The sequence below is a fragment of the Furipterus horrens genome, unplaced genomic scaffold (assembly GCF_987537825.1).
Source record: "Furipterus horrens unplaced genomic scaffold, mFurHor1.1.pri manual_scaffold_3, whole genome shotgun sequence".
NCBI lineage: Eukaryota > Metazoa > Chordata > Mammalia > Chiroptera > Furipteridae > Furipterus > Furipterus horrens.
Window position 1 is genome coordinate 146,472,651 of NW_028327173.1, and position 22,546 is coordinate 146,495,196.

The following is a 22,546-nucleotide window of genomic DNA, read 5'->3' on the forward strand; positions in this document are numbered from 1 at the left end:
GAGCCAGATGGTTCTGCAAATCCTCCAACCAGGAGTCACGTTAAGAAGCACGAGTGGGCACAAAAACTGTTTTTCAAGACACAATTTCAGTTCGGGCTTGAGGGAACTGGATATGAGTAACTTTCCTTAACATTCCTGACTAGAAAGTTGTCCTCACAGGTCCCCTTGATAAGAATACGCATACCGCCCCCAAGCGGCAATCCGTGGAAGCACCGCAGCAATGGGGAGAAGCGACTTGCGCGAGGGCTCGGACCGTTGTCACTGCAGCAAGTGTACCCCGGACGGGCAGCGAGAACACGAGCTCTGTACACGGCCCTGCCAGCAGGCGCGACACCGCGCTCACCTCCTCTAGTGGGTCAGGCGGAGAGCAAGCAAGGGCAGAGGGCTTCGCGAAGCCGGGCGCATGGTCCCCCACCCTCCGGAATGGATGGATGAGGGGCCATCGCTCAGCCGTCCAAAGGGACAGGTTTGTCTGAAAGCACCGTAAGGGTCTTAGGGTCAGGATGCTCACACTGAACACATCGGGTCCTCGTGGCGCAAGAGTCAAAGTGCTGAGCCCGTGTGCGCCAAGGCCGCGTGGGCGGGCACCTCTTTTTCTGAGAAGTTCCAGGGCTCTTCATTCCCGACCTCCACCTCCCCCTTCGCTTTCTAGCTGGAAAGTTGTGCACCAAGCGGCGAGGGGCGGAGAGAGGAACCCAGACTGGCCCCCCTCCTGCTTCCTGCCCGGCCGCCTCCCATTGGCCAGAGGAATGCCCAGGAATGTGAGCGCCCCGTTAAAGCGCGTGGCTCCGCCACCTCGCCAGCCACTGCAGCCGAGCCGGCCGGCACATCCCGACTTCTGCGAGCTCTCCCTGCGCACCCTCCGACTCCGGCCGCCGCTTCCCCAGGCGCTCGGCGCTCTCCAGGACTTGGCGCCCGTCGCTGCGTCCTTGCCACCACTCCGGGCCTCTGCGCCCGTGTACACACAGGTAAGGGGGTCTCCGGGCGGCCCTAGAGGACCAACGCTGCCCTGGCCGTCCACCTTGGGCAACGAGGCTACAGCTCCTCAGCGACCTCGGACCTCATCTTGTCCCTCCCAGCTGCTACTGGGGGGAGAAGGGGACCTCTTCTCTTGGAAGAGCTCCAGAGCCCTCTTATCCAGCTTTGGGGTTCACAAACCACTCCTCAAGACACCCCAAGATTTTCTTCTAATAACTGAGTCTCCCCCCCCCAAATCTTTCTACCAGTCCTCTACCGAAGAGTCCACTTCCCCGTGCCCTCCTGGTCCTGCCGTTTACCTTCAACTTCCCAAGGAAAACCTCCAGGTTGTTGGTCTTTAATCCCCTACTTTAAAACCACAATCTCCTGCCTTCAGCTCTCACTTTCTTCTCGATACCCTCTCCAAAGTAAATTCTGTTCTCCTTCATTCCAGCAAATGTAATCCAAGGGGGATCCCCAGGGACCTGGCCCCATGCCCGGCCCCGTTTTTGCCCACTCTCTCTGCTTTGCCACCTCTCTTACCTTGGGCTCTCCTTTCTGCTGTAGGCTCCCTGCTGGGCACAAACAGCTCCACCATGGGACTGGCCTGGGGACTCAGTGTCCTGTTCCTGTTCCATGTTTGCAGCTCCAGCCGCATTCCAGGTGAGTCTGTATAATACCTTTTGGGGGGGTAGGGAAGATGAGGAGGTGCTGGTTACCCCAGGTGTGCCTCTCTCTCCGCTCTCCTCTCCCAGCTGTTTTTCCCTGAGCTTTGACTGGACATCAGGTTGCAGGTTCTTTCTGACCAGGGTGTAGTTTTCACCCTGTCTCTCTGGCCCACCCCTCAGAGCTGAGTCTCCCCACCCCTGGACCCTGTCTAGGAGCTCACAGTGTGTCCTGCTCCTGTCTTAACAGAGGCAGGAGGAGACAACAGCGTGTTCGACATCTTTGAACTCACTGGGGCTGCCCGCAAGGGCTCTGGGCGCCGACTGGTGAAGGGTCCTGACCCTTCCAGCCCAGCCTTTCGCATCGAGGATGCCAACCTGATCCCCCCTGTGCCTGATGACAAGTTCCAAGACCTAGTGGATGCTGTGCGGGTGGAGAAAGGTTTCCTCCTCCTGGCATCCCTGAGACAGATGAAGAAGACCCGAGGCACGCTGCTGGCAGTGGAGCGGAAAGACCACTCTGGCCAGGTCTTCAGCGTGGTCTCCAATGGCAAAGCGGGCACCCTGGACCTGAGCCTGACCGTGCACGGGAAGCAGCACGTGGTGTCGGTGGAAGAAGCACTCCTGGCCACCGGCCAGTGGAAGACCATCACCCTGTTTGTGCAGGAGGACAGGGCTCAGCTATACATCGACTGTGAGAAGATGGAGAATGCCGAGCTCGACGCCCCCATCCAGAGCATCTTTTCCAGGGACCTGGCCAGTGTCGCCAGACTCCGCGTTGCAAAAGGGGGTGTCAATGACAATTTCCAGGTGAGGCCTCTTCTCTGATTCCTCGTCTATGGGTCGACTGCTAGCCAGCTGATCTGTCAGGAGGACTGTAGCGAGAGAGGCAGGCGTTCCAGCAGAGGAAATCCTGCCTGCGGACTAAAGCAGTGGTTCTTAAACTTTAGGGAGCATCTGAATCACCTGGGAGCCTTGTTAAAACACTAACTGCTACACCCAACCCCTTGCAGTTTCAGTAGGTCTAGGCTGGAGCCTATTAATTTGCATTTCTCACAAGTTCCAGGTGAGGTTGATGCTTGGAGAGGGTATTCTGGGGACCACACTTTGAAACCCACTATAGGAACCAAATGGTTTTCCTATAACATCCCGTCCAAGCCTTAGGTACTCCCATACTCTCAAGAAAATAACACTTCAAATGCACTCAGACAACTGTAGTATTGCTTGAAACATTAATATTGGTTACTTTGTTCAAGCAGAATAAATAGCACTTTGCTATTTGATCCCCCATGAGAATATATCGGGTCTCAAATAAAAGGTTAAAGTAGTGGTGATGTGCTGCTGCAGCTTCTTCCGTGTTTAAACTTCTAGGTCTTTGCAACTGTGGCTTTGAAACTCCCACATTTAACTCTTTGACACTGAAGAGTGTCATTATATCCTCCGGCGTAATATCAGATTCCATTTCCTGTGTATCCAAGTAGACTGATAACTGAATTCTTTGCAAAACACTAACGACTTGGCAGAAGACACAATTAAGATTTTGAAGTTATCTGGCAATTTATGTTGGTGTGTTATTTTGACATGGTGATCTTAAAAGGGAGCTCTTTCAAACTTTTAGAACATCTACAGTGTGCTTTTTCAAGCATAAACAGTCTCCCCTCCCACATAGGTCCCCCCACACTCTACAAGTAATGGGTGTTCTCTGCCCACAGGGGGTGCTGCAGAATGTGAGGTTTGTCTTTGGAACCACACCAGAAGACATCCTCAGGAACAAAGGCTGCTCCAGCTGTGAGTACCTTTCTATTTTTAGGGTCCCTGGGGAAATTGGAGAAATTCCACCCAAAACAAGCTGAGAAACTTAAGCAATGTTGGTTGTGTATAAATTACCCTGGGTAACACAGGTAAGAGGTATATAAAAGTGACCTTAAAGGCTATTCCACACACACGTCCCCTCCACCTGCATCCCTCACCCCAAATGAAATTTCTTTTACAACTAGGAACACGGGGGTGTCTGGTGAGAGCATCTCCTGTTACTTTTCTCATTGTGTGTATTTGTTTCTTGGCAGCTACCAACGTCCTTCTCACCCTTGACAACAACGTGGTGAATGGTTCCAGCCCTGCCATCCGCACTAACTATATTGGCCATAAGACAAAGGATCTGCAAGCCATCTGCGGCATCTCCTGTGACGAACTATCCAGCATGGTCCTGGAGCTCAGGGGCCTGCGCACCATCGTGACCACGCTTCAGGACAGCATCCGCAAAGTGGTCAGTAGCCTCCACTCCCAGCCCTTGAGCATGAGCCCCAGAAGGTTTAGTCTTCCGTATGATCCCCACTGCCTGAAAATGAGGTTAGACGCTAATGACCTTTCTCCACCTTTCAGACTGAAGAGAACAAAGAGCTGGCCAATGAGCTGAGGAGGCCTCCCCTCTGCTACCACAATGGCGTTCAGTACAGGAATAATGAGGAATGGACTGTTGACAGCTGCACTGAATGTCGCTGTCAGGTAAGGAATCTTTACAAACTGGAATACAAATTGATGGCATGTGTTAGAAGCCAGTCTCTGGGGAATTACCCAGTCGGCCCACACAAGCTCTTTTTCTGTTCCATGGCCTGATACCAAACTGTGTATATGTGTTTTTAAGATGCAATTATGACATCTATAAAATCTATTTGAACTCTCAGAAAGTTTTTCAAAGTCTTAATTATACCCCAGGCTAAGTGTCAAAAAGAACAAATCTAAGCGATCTGAAAAACTTACCTGCTTTATTTCAAAGACTAAGTATTGAATGTCAGGTAAATAACACCTGGTTGGAACTTTCCCCCCAGCCCTGATTTGTATTCAGCTATGACAAGGAGATTCTTTTAGTATGGTACTGGCTGTTCACATAGCTCAGCCTGACATTGTTAGGATGTAACTGCCTACTCAGCTCAGATGGCACGTCCTGCAGTGTGTGTGTCTTTCTAGCTCTGCCAGTGCCAGAAGCAGGGCAGTTGGGGAGTTTATCTGGCTCATTAAGCAAAGCCAAGCTTAAATACAAATCATAGATTGCTGGATTTTTGGAGTCATCCTTACTAAATTCCCATTTCAGGTCTGTACATGAGGAAAAAATATACTCATTGAGCTTCTTTTCCCCATAGAGATATAATTTTTAATATAAAAGTACCAGCAGTTTCATGAGTTCAATTTCAGATGCAGACTAACAGATTGGAACCATGATATTTGGTGATTCCCTTTGGATAAATTCTTCACGCGGTAACTTCCACCATTGACTAAGGAGCGATTAAGGGCTCTCCCCAGAACAGAGTGACAAGTAACTAGCACTAGGACTGTTGACTACAATCCTGGTGGCTGCAGAGAAGACAGGCCTTCTATTCAGATCTTTCCAGTAGAGCATTTATAGCTCAGACAATTGATCTTATAACGGAAATGTTAAATAGTACATAAACTTGCTTGCAATATATTTAGTAACCCATTTCTTCCTCCATCTGGCCCTGCAGAACTCAGTTACCATTTGCAAAAAAGTGTCCTGCCCCATTATGCCCTGCTCCAACGCCACAGTTCCTGATGGAGAATGCTGCCCACGGTGTTGGCGTAAGTTCCTAAAACTGCGTAACCATTCTTCAGTGACTGGGTCAGTTCTGCATAAATGCCAGAGAGCTCAGCACAGCGCTGGAACCCCACCGCCATGCCCATCATATGTTTTCATTCAGTTTTCTGCCACAGCATCTGGGTAACTGGTGGCTTGTTTGCTGTATAAAGCTAAAAACTCCATTATGACTAAATCTTAATTAACCCTCTGGATTATGGTATAGGCAATAATAATCTTGGTACAGCTTACTGATCCTGACTGAATGCCTTGAGGAAAAGAGATGAAATTTATCGCAGCCATAACTCTTTTAAGTTGACTGCTTCTAGAATTTGACCTTATGGCTTAGAGTTAAGAAAAATCTGCTCACCAGAAAAAATAATGGGTTATAGGGGGAGCATTGGATGTAATTGGGCCTAAAACTTTTACCCAATTTATCTGGAGGAGGAGGAGGCCTAAGAGTAACAGCAGTTTGAGTTATAGGGCACCAAAAGAAATAAGGCACTATATTGTTCCACAGAATCCTAGCCCTGGTTTTTGTTGCCAGCGCAAATTATTCACTGTGCTGAGACAATACTGAATGACAGTAGGCACAAATCATAAAAGTGATTCAGCACAACTAAAATAAGAAAATAGGAAAGTAGGACTCGCCCTGCCCACACCCCTAGACCTGCACACACTGATCACAGCTCAGAATAACCAGGCCCATCCAGGGATCATGTTCATGATACTGGCACTGTAATAATCATTTGTATATCTAGTTCTATTCAGTCTTCACTTCAGGTGTGGGCTAAAGAGAACAAAGTTAGCCGGAGACTGGCAGAGGTCTGAAGCTGAATCAGGGATTGCTAGGAAAACTTCCAACTGATGGCAAGAGGAAACAAGTTCTCTTATCTTGTGTCTGACACAGCTAGGTATGATTGTAGTCATGGTGCCTGGGCAGATGGTAAACAAATACATTCTCCTCTTGTAAAATAGGCACAGAGAAGGCCCCACATACTAAGGTGAGAGGAGCAATACACTGATTAACCTCATGACCAAGTTGGAGCCCAGAGCCAATAGCAGCTGAGCTGCCTTGAGGCTCACCAGCCAAATGCATGGTCTGTGGCTCCCCTAAAAATCAGAAGTGGCTCCTATAAGCTGCCTAAAACTGGTATTCTTGGAAGCCTGAGACTGGAAATGCCTACCAAGAGATCTTAAGAGTCAGGAAAGGGAAACTGATTTGAAATTCTGAGAGAGGAGGAAGGAGGCAACGATGAATAGAACACACACTGGGATAAGGCTGAGCTGTGCTGACCCAGGCAAAGCATCCAATTACCCCAGTGCAGCACCCATAATGACCTGCGATAAACCCCTGGCTGTTGGCCTAAGAAATCTCTTGCTTTTCACCGTTTGGCAAGGGAAGAAAGTCCTGAACAGAGCAGCCTGAAGATTAGTCTTAATGATCACATTAAATGAACCCATTTCCTCTGCAGCCAGCGACTCTGCAGACGATGGCTGGTCCCCATGGTCTGAGTGGACCTCCTGCTCTGCAACATGTGGCAATGGGATCCAGCAGCGTGGCCGCTCCTGTGACAGCCTCAACAACCGGTGCGAGGGCTCCTCCGTCCAGACGCGGACCTGCCACATTCAGGAGTGTGATAAGAGATGTAAGCATCTTGGCCACTTAGAAGTGTGGAGAATTGCCCAGTCCTTGTCATCACCAAGAGCAACTCCAAAACACGGGTTCTAGACTCGCTGGATCTGAAGTCTAGTTCTACCGTCTAGAACTAAATGGTACTCTTGAGTACCATTTTCTCTCTCTGAGATTCTTTCCTCATCTGCACACTGGGGGTAAGAATAGCTCTGGATAGGGTTATTCTGAGGAATTTAGTTAGGTAATGCATTCAGAGCAGTTAGCACAGAGACCAGCTCCTGGTAAACACCCAATAACCATCAGCTTTGTACTTTAGTTAAACAGGATGGTGGCTGGAGCCACTGGTCCCCGTGGTCATCTTGTTCTGTGACATGTGGTGATGGTGTGATCACAAGGATCCGGCTCTGCAACTCTCCTAGCCCCCAGATGAACGGGAAACCATGTGAAGGTGAAGCCCGGGAGACCAGAGCCTGCCAGAAAGATGCCTGCCCTGGTGAGTGTGAGCACACGGCCCGTGAGGGCTGAGCCGGAGCGGCAGCTCTGCCCCACTGGTCACCAGGCATCTGACCTCTCTGCTCAGTGGATCATGGAGGGGAAAAGGTTACTTTCTAGAGAAACAAACAAGCAAAGTCCTACATACTCAGCAGCTTCTTTTAATGAAAAACAGAAGGAAAACCATTTCAAACTCTCCCACTTCCCAAACATTCTTCATGTGTCAGGGATCAGTGGTTTCTTGAACAAACTTAGGAGTCTTCTGTGACAGGTAGTGTTTGAAATGGCCCTTAACTTCTGCCGTGTGGTTTGCTTTCTCATAGTCAATGGAGGCTGGGGTCCCTGGTCACCATGGGACATCTGTTCTGTCACCTGCGGAGGAGGGGTACAGAAACGTAGCCGGCTCTGCAACAACCCCACCCCCCAGTTTGGAGGCAAGGATTGTGTTGGTGAAACAATGGAAAACCAGATCTGCAACAAGCAGGACTGTCCGATAGGTGAGCCATGCAGCCCGGGACCAAACCAGCCCGGGGTTCCTTCTAACCAAGTGCCACGGTCAGCATTCAGGGGCGTTCTGGCTTTGATGGTCCACTCTGATATGCCAGGTGGACAACATAACCTCAAGTACCAGTTACACAGTCTCTGCAGTATTTTACACTGTATTGTATTTTAAGTGGCCAGTATGGCAGTTAACAGTAGCTTAGAACAACCATGTCCCTGTCTCTCCTGTCTTAGATGGATGCCTGTCCAACCCCTGCTTTGCTGGCACCGAGTGTACCAGCTACCCTGACGGCAGCTGGAAATGTGGTGCTTGTCCCCCTGGCTACAGCGGAAATGGCATCCACTGCAAAGATGTTGATGAGGTGAGAAACTGATGGCTCAGAGTTCCTACTTCTAGGAAAACGGTTAGCCTGTGCTCCTCATTTCCTGTGGCAGTGTTTTCGAAACAGTAAGCAAGCTGTTATTTCTTCCATAGTGCAAACTAGTGCCTGACGCCTGCTTCAACCACAATGGAGAGCACAGGTGTGAGAACACAGACCCCGGCTACAACTGCCTGCCCTGCCCACCGCGCTTCACCGGCCCGCAGCCCTTCGGCCGGGGCGTGGAGCATGCCACCGCCAACAAACAGGTACGGGCGACCAGCCTGGTAGACCAGCATGGAGGAGTGTCTTCAACAGAAACACTATGACAGGGAGGAATGTCGTTTCATCCTGTTCACAAAAATAATGAGGAAGGGGGTGAATGCACAATCCAGCTTTTAGAATCATGACTGGAAAATCCATTGTAAATCCAGCAGTGGCATCCATCACATTTGAAAATGCTGCTCTCGAATAAGTTGCGAGCCAATGGAGCTATAAACCCAGGGCAGGAAAAACACACACACAAAGCGATGTTAACCTGTAACCTGGACATGTGCAGGGAGAATAGGGAAAGACAGAAGTAGACCCCAGTCTTCCCCATGGAGCCTCTGTCTGTCCAGAGATGGTAGGGATCTGGGTTCTTCTTGCTTCTGCGCTACCTGGAGACTCTGAAGGCTCTGCAGTAACATCAGGATGTTGTCTCCTCAGGTGTGCAAACCCCGCAACCCATGCACAGATGGGACGCACGACTGCAACAAGAACGCCAAGTGCAACTACCTGGGCCATTACAGCGACCCCATGTACCGCTGCGAGTGCAAGCCCGGCTATGCCGGCAATGGCATCATCTGCGAGGAGGACAGCGACCTGGACGGCTGGCCCAACGAGGACCTGGTGTGTGTGGCCAACGCAACCTACCACTGCAAAAAGGTAAAACCAGCTCTCCTCACAAGCCCCCAGAGAGGAGGTACATCAAAAGGGCAAGCCAGGGAATCTTAAATGCTTTAAGTTTGAAAATGAAACTGAAAGATGAGGTTACCCAAAGGCAGAACAACACTAATTCTTAATAATAGTAGAGCACTTGGTGCCAGGAACATGACTGTTGCAGCCCTTTTTGGCACTTATATTCTATAGTCCATTATTTTGTCCCCCCAAGTGTTCATTTCTCTACTAAATACCAGCAGATGATGGCCTGTGTTCCCAGCATGTATAAAGCCTATAGCATTTATACGTATTTTATATGTAAACATATGTATCCCCCAAGAAAATCCTTAATTTTTATGTCTTCCCGTAAAAAATATGTCATGAATGAGCTGAGCAAAGAACATGCACATTGCAGCTGTAATGTGTGTCTTCTCTCTGCAGGATAATTGCCCCAACCTTCCCAACTCCGGGCAGGAAGACTATGACAAGGATGGAATTGGTGATGCCTGTGATGACGATGATGACAATGATAAAATTCCAGATGACAGGGTAAAAACATGTGTTTCCATTTCTCTTTTATCTTCCCTATTCAGTAGCAGCCTGCAACTGTAAGATTCAGAGTTATAAGGAAAAATATACCTAACTGATATAGGGAATAACTAGAAATTATTCATTATGTTTCAGTAGTTTGAGGACATAGATGTTGCCAAGAGAATTTTTAAATGTGGGTTTTGTTTTTCATCACAACCTTTCCTTCCCCCATTTGAGCAAGATATTCCACATATAAACAGATGACACTTTGGCCCCCAGATTCATTCATTATGTCCTGGCTTTTAACTTGTGCGCTGACCATTTCACACTGAGTGCCCAATTAGTATATCCACTAGGTAGAAAATAACTGAGGCAGATTTCTGCAGTTTTACATATACTATGCATGTGGTTTGAGCTGGTTTAACAATGTTGTAAAATGTTCCATTTCTTCTCTTTACAGGACAACTGTCCATTCCATTACAACCCAGCCCAGTACGACTATGACAGAGATGACGTGGGAGACCGCTGTGACAACTGCCCCTACAACCACAACCCAGATCAGGCTGACACAGACAACAACGGGGAAGGAGACGCCTGTGCTGCAGACATTGATGGGGACGGTAAGGCTCTTCCTGGCTCCAGCAGGCCTGTAGCTGGTGGTGACCGCACTCAGCTTCTGAGTGATTTTTCTCCAGCCCTGCCTGTTAAGTGCGCCGTTTGGTTGAAATAGCCGAGGCTGGAGATTTCAGCTCTTATTTTGTCCCCTGCTCTCTGCAGGTATTCTCAATGAACGAGACAACTGCCAGTATGTCTATAACGTGGATCAGAGGGACACCGATATGGATGGGGTTGGAGATCAGTGTGACAACTGCCCTCTGGAACATAATCCAGATCAGGTAGGTGGACTCCTTTCAGAATCTTTCAGTAAAGTATTCGAATATCCCTTTTTAGGCCTCTGAAATATTGGGCACACTTTCATTATCGTGGCTCTTCATGGACTCATAGCCGATTGTATTTTTATGTAAACAGTTTGTCTGATGTGATCTCCTTGCAGAGTCCTATAGATCTTTAGTGTGACAGTGTTGTAACTTCAATCTTGTCTTGTACAAGAAGGTCTCTGTGACTTGTTCAGCATGATGTACCATTAAGATAAATTATAAAAAGTAGAAATCTGTAACTGACAACTCTAGTAATATTAATCATATTTAAGACTTAAGAGATGATGAAAGAAAATACCCTTAAGCAAAATAACCATGTTCATGGCAAATGATATAATCTGACTGGAAGAAAATCACCAAACTAAAAACACTCCCCGCAAACTGGAGAAATCTCTGTCATTCTTCAAAAGCACTTGGCATTGCAAAGAGATATCATTCTCTATCTGCACTGGGGAGTGCTACAAACAGGCACTAGCCGTAACAGGTTCCACATCTGAAAGTATTTCTTTTCTTGTGCAATTATCCATCATTATTTTCTAAAAAGGACTTTTTTTTCTAAAGTGTATTGTTCTGAAAATTTAGAAACCAGCTTTTAAAAAATAGGAATATTTAAAATATGAGAAACCTAGCTTTTTACTCCTAGTATTTGTTCTTATTAAGGCCTGTAAAACAAAAAGCAAGAGGTTCAAGTTTTCAGGCCATCATGGGAAAGCTGAGAAATCTGAGATAGCTTTGCTGACCAGATGGCATTGAGAGTCATATTTTGAAATTGGTTTTCCCCATAAATTAAACTTTTTCAATATCATTTAACTTCCCTGGATGATCTTTTTGGTCCCTCAGACTGTGATCAAATCTGTAACACAATTCAGGCACCATGTAAAAATCTTACTGGCAAAAAGCATAAATACTGGCAAGGAAAATCCCATCCTGTATAGAAATTACTTTTAAGCATCCCATGTACACTGGGTAATGTTAAAAGGACTCTGAGAAATAAAGCTTTGAAAAAAACTTAAAGAATTTTGACTTTACCTGAGCCAACAGATGACAGTCCTTATAGACCAGATGTATAAAACCAAATACCTAAAAATAAACTAATTGATCCCTATCATCTGAATTATCCAGTATGTGCACACGCGCACGCACACACACACAAAACAGTACCATGTTTCCATGACCTAATGGCATAGAGTAGAAGTTGACATGTCAAAAAATTTGCAATTGAAACCCTTCAATTGGAAAATAACAAAATGTACCCAAGGAATTTGACATTAAGCTAGAAGCAGTTAACATTGCATTTCACCCTTAGTGATTAAGTGCTTTCTATTTCATTTTATTTAGAATGTTTTATATTAAAAAACTTAAATTTCTCTTCACATTTTCATATGAAAACAAGGATCAAGGAAAAAAACTTAAAACTTGTTAATATTACTTAACGTCTTTTGGCAGCAGCATATAGACATAAAACTCCACTGGCCATATCAAACATTGGAAAATCTTCCATAAGTTATAATTAAAATTAATAATTAATACCTCAATTTACCCTCCATTTCTTTTTCAGCTTGACTCTGACTCAGACCGCATTGGAGATACCTGTGACAACAATCAAGATATTGATGAAGATGGCCACCAGAACAACCTGGACAACTGTCCCTATGTGCCCAATGCCAACCAGGCCGACCATGACAAAGATGGCAAGGGAGATGCCTGTGACCATGATGATGACAATGATGGCATTCCTGATGACAGGGACAACTGCAGACTCGTGCCCAATCCTGACCAGAAGGACTCCGATGGTGAGTCAATAGAACAACTTTTTCAGAGAGGAACTGAAACCATGGCTCTCTAGATTGAGGAAGTAATACCAAAGCTGAATACATTCAAGAGGATGAAGAGACCAAATACCAACTTTGACAACATGGTGAATTTCTGACACCAGTAATAATAGTATTTCAGAATTTCACTGAACTCTTGCCTTTTTGCCTTTAGGTGATGGTCGAGGTGATGCTTGCAAAGATGATTTTGACCATGACAGTGTGCCAGACATTGATGACATCTGTCCTGAAAATGTTGATATTAGTGAGACTGATTTCCGCCGATTCCAGATGATTCCTCTAGATCCCAAAGGGACATCCCAAAATGACCCTAACTGGGTGGTACGTCATCAGGGTAAAGAACTCGTCCAGACTGTCAACTGTGATCCTGGACTTGCTATAGGTAAGTAGTGAGTTCTTTGAACAAAAGGCTAATTCATACATGGGAAAGATACACATATAAAACCTGGCAGTTGTGTGTGTCCCTGTGGGTACTAAGGATGTCAGGGAATGCAATGGAGAACCTCCTGCAAGCAGTTTTTAATTTGGGTCTCGCCTCATGTTCTAGGTTATGACGAGTTTAATGCTGTGGACTTCAGTGGCACCTTCTTCATCAACACCGAAAGGGATGATGACTATGCCGGGTTTGTGTTTGGCTACCAGTCCAGCAGCCGTTTCTATGTTGTGATGTGGAAGCAGATCACCCAGTCCTATTGGGACGTCAACCCCACCAGGGCTCAGGGATATTCAGGCCTTTCTGTGAAAGTTGTGAACTCCACCACGGGGCCTGGTGAGCACCTGCGGAATGCCCTGTGGCACACAGGAAACACCACTGGCCAGGTAGGAGCAACATCTGAAGAAGGGAGTGAGTGGATGGGTGTCTGACGAACACTAGGGATGCTGTGCTCTGACCTAGACTGAGAGGCGGTCTTAGATACCACGTTCCCAGCATCACCAACCACAGCATTAAGCTCTGCTTTGTGAAACCATATTGTGTCTGAGAGGGGTGCTCGCCATAACTAGAGTTACCCTTCAAACTCAAAGGCAGTTTCAGCCTCTTCAAACAAAAAGGCTCCTTCGCTTCTCTCTTTCTATGTGCATTCGAGGGCACACAGCAAATGAAAGACAGAGGCCTTAGAAAAAAACCTGCATTTCAGCCCTCTAACTTAGGTCAACGTGGTACCTTTCAAGCACTGTTTCTTATAGAATGAAATATAAATCTTTTCATCATGAAGCTGTGTTCCAACCTTTTCCTTTTCCTTCTCCTTCAGGTACGCACCCTGTGGCATGACCCTCGTCACATAGGCTGGAAAGATTTCACTGCCTACAGATGGCGTCTGAGCCACAGACCAAAGACTGGTTTCATTCGGTAAGATGTACACTGATTAAATTTCACTTTATAGTCACAACAATGGGCAAGAAGGAAGAGACCAAAACACAGGGGCGTCACTAACGAGATTCTCTTTTTTTCCTGCAGAGTGGTGATGTATGAAGGCAAGAAAATCATGGCAGACTCAGGACCCATCTATGACAAAACCTATGCTGGCGGTAGGCTAGGGTTGTTTGTCTTCTCTCAAGAAATGGTATTCTTCTCCGACCTGAAATACGAATGCAGAGGTAGGAGCCACATTACAGTGAATGTACAGTTGACATCTCTAATTCAAACCAATATTGAGAATGTCAATTATGGGAGGGTCTGAGTTAAAGACTATGCTACAGACAAAGTTGTTTGTAATTTTGCTGTTAAAGACACAGTGATAAAAAAGAAATAAGGCCTATCACTGTGGCTTATGAAATCCTGAATCTTATTAACAATATTAATTCGTTTAGCAATCTCTGTGTTCTTCATACACAGGGCAAAGGTAAACTATAGACAAGCTCCTGTACATTTTAGACAACATTAATAATACTTAAAATTTGTCATATCTCTCCATCTTACTCCTTGTAGTTTATGTATGCCACTGCAGCACAAGCTGTCTTTCAAAGCTTTCCCTGTTATACAGGAAGGGAAAAGAGGATTGCCTTCATATTGGCATGTTAACTTTCACTACTAATCTTAGCTGTTTTTTCTCCATTCTTATTCACTCAGTGGTTACTTAATCTCGTGGAGTCATTCAGCACTGGGCCTACCAAAATAATAAATGCTTCATAAATTTTTCACTGGGACAAGGCCTAATGCCAACAAGATCAATTAGAGTAAAAAAAAAAAAAATGGTTAATTTTACTCAAAAAATACTTTAATTGTGATATAATCTTTGAACCTGAATTTTTAACATAAAACACTCTAAACTTTAAACTTTGAAAGCCTTAGAGAGTGTAGCCTAAGTTTGGCAAGGTCATGCTATATCAGTATCCTAGCAACAGTGTTCAAACACAGTACCATTTAATTTTATAAACTGACCATCTTAAATTATGCTTTTGTCATTATAAAAGTAGAGCTATAACTAGTTGTTAACTTATTAACTGATACTAGGATGACAATCCCTTTATGAATTAGTTTTTATTTATCTGTCGGTTTGTTTATTTAACAGATTCCTAATCTTCAAACTGTTGATCAAGAGACTGATCATAACCAATGCTGGTATTGCACCTTCTGGAACTATGGGCTTAAGAAAACCCCAGGATCACTCCTCCCTGCCTGCCTTTTTTCTCTGCTTGCCTCAGTGTGGACTCCTAAAACACGTGACTTGACTCAAGAAAATGTAATTTTCCAAATCAGACTCAGCATTCAGCCTCTGAATGAGAAGAGATTCTTCCAAGAATATAAACAATTACTTTGGTTTGCTTCTGAAGAAAGCAAAAGCATCCACCTGCTCCAGTTGGAAGGTGCCAGCTCCACCCAGCTTCTGTCAGAGCAGGGTGCTATTGTGAGGCCATCTCTTGAGCAGTGGCCTCAAAAGTGCTTTCAGATTTCAGGCATGTGAGAGAAGGGAGGACTCACTAGAATTGGCAAACAAAACCACGCCTGTCCTACCCCCTCGGGAATAGGGGGAGCAGGGGCCAAAGCCCTATGGGGAGGATACAAACCCAAGAGATGATTGTATGAGGAGAATATGGAAGAACTGTTACACATTTGGTACTAAATCATTTTCAGGGGATTGAAAGACTATTGCTGGATTTCATGATGCTGACTGGTGTTAGCTGATAGGCCCTTAAATAGAAGCAGGGGAGGGAGGGAAGAACTGACTTCCGGACTTCCTCTTGGATTCCCACTCCTTACACGTCGCATATAGTGACCAGAATAGGGAGGCAGAATTAAACCGGAGTGTAAGGCAGTGCTGGCTGCCACTGCCTGGTTACATTGAAATTGTTGGTTTTATTCCAGATGTAGCTTGTGCAGATGTAGCAGGGAAACAAAACCTACCATCTCAGTGAGCACCACGCTGCCTCCCAAGGGAGGGGCAGCTATGCTTGTATTTTCATGGTTAGAAAGGCACAAAATTATCAACTTAACTAAAACATTCCTTTTCTCTCTTTTTTTCCTGAATATCATGGAGTTTTCTAATTCTCTTTTGGACTATAGATTTGTTTTTTCTACACTTTACAATGTATAATATTTATTTTTTACTTACTCTGGAGAGTCTGTCTGAAAGACTTCATGGAACAGGAAGAAGCATATGGACTATCCACATCATCTTTGTTGAGTCTTTGCAACTGTAAGATTGTAAATACAGATTATTTATTAACTCTGTTCTACCTGGAACCTAGGTTTCGTATGAAAAGTAAGGGCAGGTAGTGAAGATGTATCAGCAAATCTCGCAAGAAGGGCACAAGGAAAATCAGCATAGTGAGCTGCTCTTCACTTTGTGCTTAAATGATTTGGGATTTTTTTCTTTGTCTTTTCCAGTGGAATTAGTTGGTTGTCCATTTGCAAGTGTTCTTAAGATTGCAAAGAAAGCCATGAGGCCTTTGATACTGTTTTACCCCATCCCTTGTGCCTATTTCCAGGGAGAAGAAAAACATCTATGCTTATTTTTTTCATTTTTCCAAAAGAAAAAAATGACAAAGGTGAAACTTATATACAAATATTACCTCATTTGTTGTGTGACTGAGTAAAGAATTTTTGGCTCAAGCAGAAAGAGTTTAAGTGTCTAACAAACTTAAAGCTACTGTAGTACCTAAACAAGTCAATGTTGTACATAGTATAAAAATTCTTTGCAGAAAAATATTCCCAATAAGGAAATAGCATTGAAATGTTAAATACATTTTCTAAAAGTTATTTTTTTCTATCATCTTGTATACCATTGCTTTATTTTTATAAATTATTTCTTCATTGCCATTGGAATAGATATCTCAGATTGTGTAGATGTGCTATTTAAATAATTTATCAGGAAATACTGCCTATAGAGTTAGTATTTCTATTTTTATAAAAAGTTTGCACACTGAATTGAAGAATTGTTGGTTTTTGTTTTTGATTTGTTTGCTTGCCCCCCATCCCCCAGTTTTTACTATTTGCCAATACTTTTTCTAGGAATGTGCTTTTTTTGTACATTTTATCCATTTTACATTCTAAAGCAGTGTAAGTTGTATATTACTGTTTCTTATGTACAAGGAACAACAATAAACCATATGGAAATTTATATTTATACTTACTGTATCCATGTGTATTTGTTCTCTACCCGCCTTGTGTTATAGGGTATGAGTAAATTCCGTTCTTAAATCAGTATGATATATAAAAAAGAAATTCCAGTAAGTAATGGTTAACATTCATAGTTTCTATACAATTTTAAAAGATTGAGTGGCTTAGAATGCACACTTGCTGGATTTGTGGAATAGAAGAACGAAACAAATTAGCCTACCATATTAAAAGTACAGAAAAGAGGGATAACCCCCAAAATGTGGGCCCCAAAAGTATATAATTTCATGTTTTATTAATGTCATTTATTGAATCCTTTTCAAAATCTAAGTCTGTTTAAAAAACACACACACAATGTAAACAAAGGGAAAAATCAAGATTGAAGCATATAAATTCTTTGAACCCATGAATGATGGCACTGGGTGAGCAATACAACTGCATGTTGTGGAGAAGCTTTCAAAGTAATTGTTAGGAGGGAGGAATTGTCCTTGAAAAGTTAAGCCTAACTCTACAGATACCACCTTTTAGAGAATTATACCTTCACCAAAAACAGATGACTAAAGACAGGTAGAAATTTTAAAATATATATATACACATAAAAAATATCTAAATTTTTTATGAAGAGGACAGCGTTAACATAAGCAGGTTCTAAGTTTTCGGTGGGCTATCCCTGGATGTAGACTACTGACCAATTAACTTCAAGTTTTAATAAGCACAGGTAGAATAAGGAATTTTATGAGTAGTTTAAAGGTCTGGCTTTGAGGTCCATTAAATACTAGAAAGGACTGAGCAAGATAGAATCTTCCCTTTTCATTCTAAAAACATTTATTTAGGCTAGTATAATCATATACTGTATTATAAGTATAAATTGCCAAATCATTTTATGGCACTCAGGTGAAGAATCAAGAACTAGAGGTGGTAATACAGAGTTTGGAAAACTGATTTGAAAAATTGGTTCTTTGAAACATATTCATTTTCAGAGTAGCTCAGCATGGAAGTCTTGGGAGAGAACACTAACTCACTTTTAAGAAGCAGACCAAATGCCAAGGTGGGGCAGAAAAAGTGGGAGGAAGAGCTTGTTTGCCAGGCATGCTTCATGCCACCACAAGACTGTCCTTCAAACCAGCAGTTATATTAAAATAAATAACTTAGTAAAAATTAAAATTATGACATCAAAGTGATATCTTTTTCCTCCTAGAAGTGTTTATTGTCACTCCTAGTCAAGAGCACAGAGTAGGTAAATGTGCTCTCCTCCTCCAGCAACCACATCAAATTTACAACTAAATTATAGAACAACCACCCTTCAGAACCACCTGAAGACTAGTTGAACAGTAGTTCTCATAACTAAGGATATAAAGAAGCAGCCCCATCAAGACTGGCAACAGGGGTAGAGATACAAAATGAGCTATTCCCCCACCCATTGTGGCAACTGAGGATCTGGAAGGCTATTCCAGATGCGGAGGACCCCATGAGGATCAAGGGGTCCCGGCTCCACACATGATTACCCAGCCCAGGGCAGAGTCTCCACAACATCTGGCTGTGAACATCATCAGTGATTGCATCCAAGTGAGATGGAGGGCTCTGAAGTCCCAAATGGTCCTCTTAAGGGGTCCACATACAGGCTTGCTCTGGCATGGAGGAAGCAGCTTCAAAAGCACCATGGGTTTAAGGAGAGGAACTGAAAGGACTAGCTTCAGGGTAAGGGATGGAGCAGCAGGGGCCAGGGCAGCCCTCTCTAGGGACAGAAGTGCTGGCAAGCCCCATTGCTGCTTTGTTGAGCCTTCCCACCACCCAGCCTGCAGGCACAGATAAGCGCCAAATCTGAGAGCTCCATTAACCTGATTAACACCCCTTGCTCTGCCCTGGAAGTTTTGAGACCCTGCCCCACCTCTCCCACATTTCACGATGGGCCCAAGCTCTTCCAGGGTCTTTTTCACACAAGCAGCCTGCCTTGACTCATACTATGGACTTGCCTAAAATCTGTCAAAGGTCTATAAACCCCAAACACAGAGCAGCTGGCCTTGGCATGCCCTGTACCTCTTGCTAAGCAGCTCTAAGCCCAGAACAAGTGACAACCATTCTCAACTTGCATTGTAACTCCCATCAGGTGGCCCTAAGCCTGGCATAAATTGTGGCCAGTGTTGGCTTGGTACATTGCTTCAACTAAGTGGCCAAAAACCCAGCAAAAGTGGCAGCAGACCTCAGCTCCCATTGTGGTGCCCACAAAGAAAACCAAGCTCAGCACTAGTGGCAGCCAGCCTTGGTTCACAGCATAACCTCTCTAAGTACATTCAAACCAGCACAAGCAGCAAAGAACCACATACCACTTTGTAGCTCCCACCAGGTGGCTCCAAGCCAAATACAAATGATAGCTGACCTTGGTCTGCACTGGACCCCTCCCCAAGAGGCACAGAACCAACACACCTAATGGCTAGCTTCAATAAACACAAGAGCACCCCCAACTAGCTCCGCCAATGACACACTCGAAGGGCTGACTCAGCTGGCACCAGAGCCCAGCTAAAGCAACTCCCACTCTGTGGGGCCGGCCCCTGAAAAACAGTTTATCCTCTGTAGTCACAGCCAGTCCTCACAGCGAGTCAGCCTGAGGGTCAACCCCACCCACTAATATGCCAACAGTAATCAAAGCTCAACCACAACAGGAGGGCACACATAACCCAGGACACTCCAGCTCAGGTGAACAGGTAGACTGTGCCACTGGGTTTCATGGGACACTTACTACATAAGGACATTCTGCCAAGACTGGGAGACATAGTGAATCTACTTAATATATATAAACAAACACAGGAAGGTAGACAAAATGAGGAAACAAAGAAACATGTCCCAAATGAAAGAACAGGACAAAATTCCAGGAAAAGAACTGAGCAAAATGGAGACAAGCAATCTACCACATTTAGAGTTCAAAACACTGGTCATAAGGATGCTCAATGAACTTGGGGGCAGAGCAGATGAGCTCGATGATAACCAACAAAGAAGAAACATAAAAAAGGAGATAGAAAACATTAAACTTGGCCAGATAGCTCAGTAGGTTACAGCATCATCTCAATATACCATGGTTATAGGTTCAATTCCCAGTCAAGGCACATACAAGAATCAACTCGTCGGCAGCTGTCCGTCTCGAGAGACGATGGTGTAGCTTCTTAAGAGTCTATCTGCACCGCCGAGAATGGTTGTGCAGTCCGACTCGGGAGTGACACGGTATCTGTCTCCTCCCGTGTTGAATCGACATCTTGCGATGACGCTGGAGTGTCCTCTCCAGTGAAGCTGAAGCTACAGAGCCTGGGCAGGGTGATATGGAGGGTCTGCTGTTGCCCATGCAGCAGACCCCCCCTCTCTTCGCAGCTGAAGGATCCAAGGGAAAGACGGAGTCAATACAGCTTGGTTTCAGGTGCGCCGCAGGAGTTGCCGGTGTTGACTACAACGTCAAACCGCCTTAGGGACTCCGGCTCCGGATTTTCTGTCGGGGTTTACTCCCTTAGCCTTTCCCCTGAAGAGGTATGCCGCAAGGCAGCGGAGGTTTTTTGGAGTCAGAGTTTTCCTTCTCTGATGTGCCCTGACTGGAAGATCGAACCAGTGACACTTAGCTCGCAGGCCGACGCTCAATCCACTGAGCCAAACCAGCCAGGGTAGTTAGATATTTATATAACTTACAAAATGACCCATCAATAAGTCAACACCCCACGGCACCATACACAGTTATTACAATATTATTGATTATATTCCTTATACAGTAGTTTACACCCTGCGACTGGTTTCTTGTCCTGAGAATAAGAGAATTAGATCAAATGCACTGTCCTCAAAAGACCTCCAAAGATTACATAGGTTTGGGAGAACTCAATAGACTTTAGAAACTTCTCTTTTAGAGATAGTAAACCAAGTCTAATTGAATTAGTGGAGAACTTTAGAGATACAGCTGGCACTGATAAAAATAAGTTAAAATATTTTAAAACAGAAATCTGCCATATTTGAACTAGAATAACACTGACATTTTTGATATTATGATATGCATTAAGAGAAAAATCTAACAATTATATTCCCAATAAATTACATTGTAAGGAAACTATTATGTTTGCATCAATGAGTCATAATTAATTCAAAATTTAATTTTATAGTTAGCGATGGCAATCTAGGAAATACGATTGATCTTCAAATCAAATAAATTTTATGAGTAAATGTAATAGTTTATAACGCTAAATAAATACTGATTTAGCTTTTGCTCATATTGGCAGGGCATAATAATTCATAAATTTACTTATAATTACCAAATGTATTTCTATATCAATATTCCTTTATTTTCAATATTCCTTATCCAAACCCATCTCTCCTTGATGGATTGCAGATTTAAAAATTCTTCTTTGTGTTTAAGTGTTATTTGATAGTTTTAGAATGCAAGATGAAAAGAAATCCCAGAAAAAGTCTTATACTATTTTTATAATCTGAAAATACCTCAAAAGAATCTGAAAAATACCAACATATCACTAAGACACTATGAAACTTATCAGGGACATTCATTCCAACAACCTCCTAAATTCATCCTCATTTAGTTACTTATCCTGAGACCATGCTCACCCTTCCTCTCCTTCTAATGCTTCCTCTTCCTTCTTCAATTCTTTTCAATTCTATATTCATATTGGTTGACTATATGTTTTGCATGTGGTGCCATGAGGTTTTGGAAAGAAAATTAGTTCTAAGAAAGTAATAAATGCATGTGAGAATAAATATATGAATATAATGTCACAAAAATCATAGGTTTATATGATTTCATATTTAGACATGTAAAAATAGAGAGTAATACTGAATTATAATCAGAAGTCAGTAACAAGTAGGAAGCCTTTTCCCATTCTCATTTATATTTCAAGCCCTGTCACTAGAGTAGATTAATGCAGTGTTAATTTCTCTCCTTTATTAATTTTGTCATAAGAAATGAAGCACTGGAATTTTACCCCAAAGTGTATAACAGTTAATGAGCCTGATCCTCCCAAAGCAAAATCTACTGCCTAAAAAAAAATGTCATATGTACACAGTTGACACAACTGTAGAGTGTGTAAGATGCATTTAATCATTTTTCCAAATCCTTGATCACATTCTCTTTGACTGATACTCTTTCTTTTACCTTGTCTATGGTCAAGGTAGATCTTTGTTTTGGTTATTTTAAAGCTATGCATGGCTATCCACACAAGTTATTTAATTGGCCTTGTTCTGGTTCTTTTAGTCATAGAGAACTAACATATAGACATATACATATATGCAGCATATATGTATATGGCAGAAGAATCAACTAGTGAATGCATAAATAAATGGAACAACAGATTGATCTCTCTCTCTCTCTCTCTCTCTCTCTCTCTCTCTCCCTTCCCCCCTCTCCCTCACCCCCCACTCTTCCTTCCTTTCTCTCTCAAAGTCAATAAATTATTTTTTAATTTTTAAGAAAACATTAAAAAGAACCAGTCAGAATTGAAGAATACAATGACTGAAATGAAGAATAAATAAGATGGAATCAACAGTAGATTAGATGAAGCAGATGACTAAATCAGTGATTTGGAAGACAAGGC

General features: G+C 43.8%; 1 protein-coding gene across 1 annotated transcript; it reads left to right on the forward strand.

The window, feature by feature from the left end:
• Positions 1 to 786: 786 nt before the first annotated feature.
• Positions 787 to 16,988, forward strand: THBS1 (thrombospondin 1). The gene is made up of 22 exons (XM_090270396.1): positions 787 to 968; positions 1,525 to 1,620; positions 1,873 to 2,432; positions 3,335 to 3,410; positions 3,689 to 3,888; positions 4,005 to 4,127; positions 5,123 to 5,216; positions 6,687 to 6,860; positions 7,164 to 7,340; positions 7,663 to 7,836; positions 8,075 to 8,202; positions 8,316 to 8,468; positions 8,908 to 9,126; positions 9,562 to 9,669; positions 10,112 to 10,271; positions 10,429 to 10,547; positions 12,148 to 12,382; positions 12,576 to 12,803; positions 12,969 to 13,240; positions 13,672 to 13,769; positions 13,878 to 14,017; positions 14,932 to 16,988. The coding sequence occupies exons 2-22, from the start codon at positions 1,554 to 1,556 to the stop codon at positions 14,937 to 14,939; spliced, it is 3,513 nt and encodes a 1,170-aa protein (XP_090126522.1). The 5' UTR covers positions 787 to 968; positions 1,525 to 1,553; the 3' UTR covers positions 14,940 to 16,988.
• The last annotated feature ends 5,558 nt before the right edge of the window (positions 16,989 to 22,546 follow it).

Excerpts from the sequence above, each read along its gene's own strand:
- THBS1 (XM_090270396.1), top strand. The coding sequence starts at position 1,554 with ATGGGACTGGCCTGGGGACTCAGTGTCCTGTTCCTGTTCCATGTTTGC. Across the intron at positions 3,411-3,688 it reads GAACAAAGGCTGCTCCAGCT|CTACCAACGTCCTTCTCACC; the intron begins GTGAGTACCTTT and ends GTTTCTTGGCAG. Across the intron at positions 10,548-12,147 it reads TGGAACATAATCCAGATCAG|CTTGACTCTGACTCAGACCG; the intron begins GTAGGTGGACTC and ends TTTCTTTTTCAG.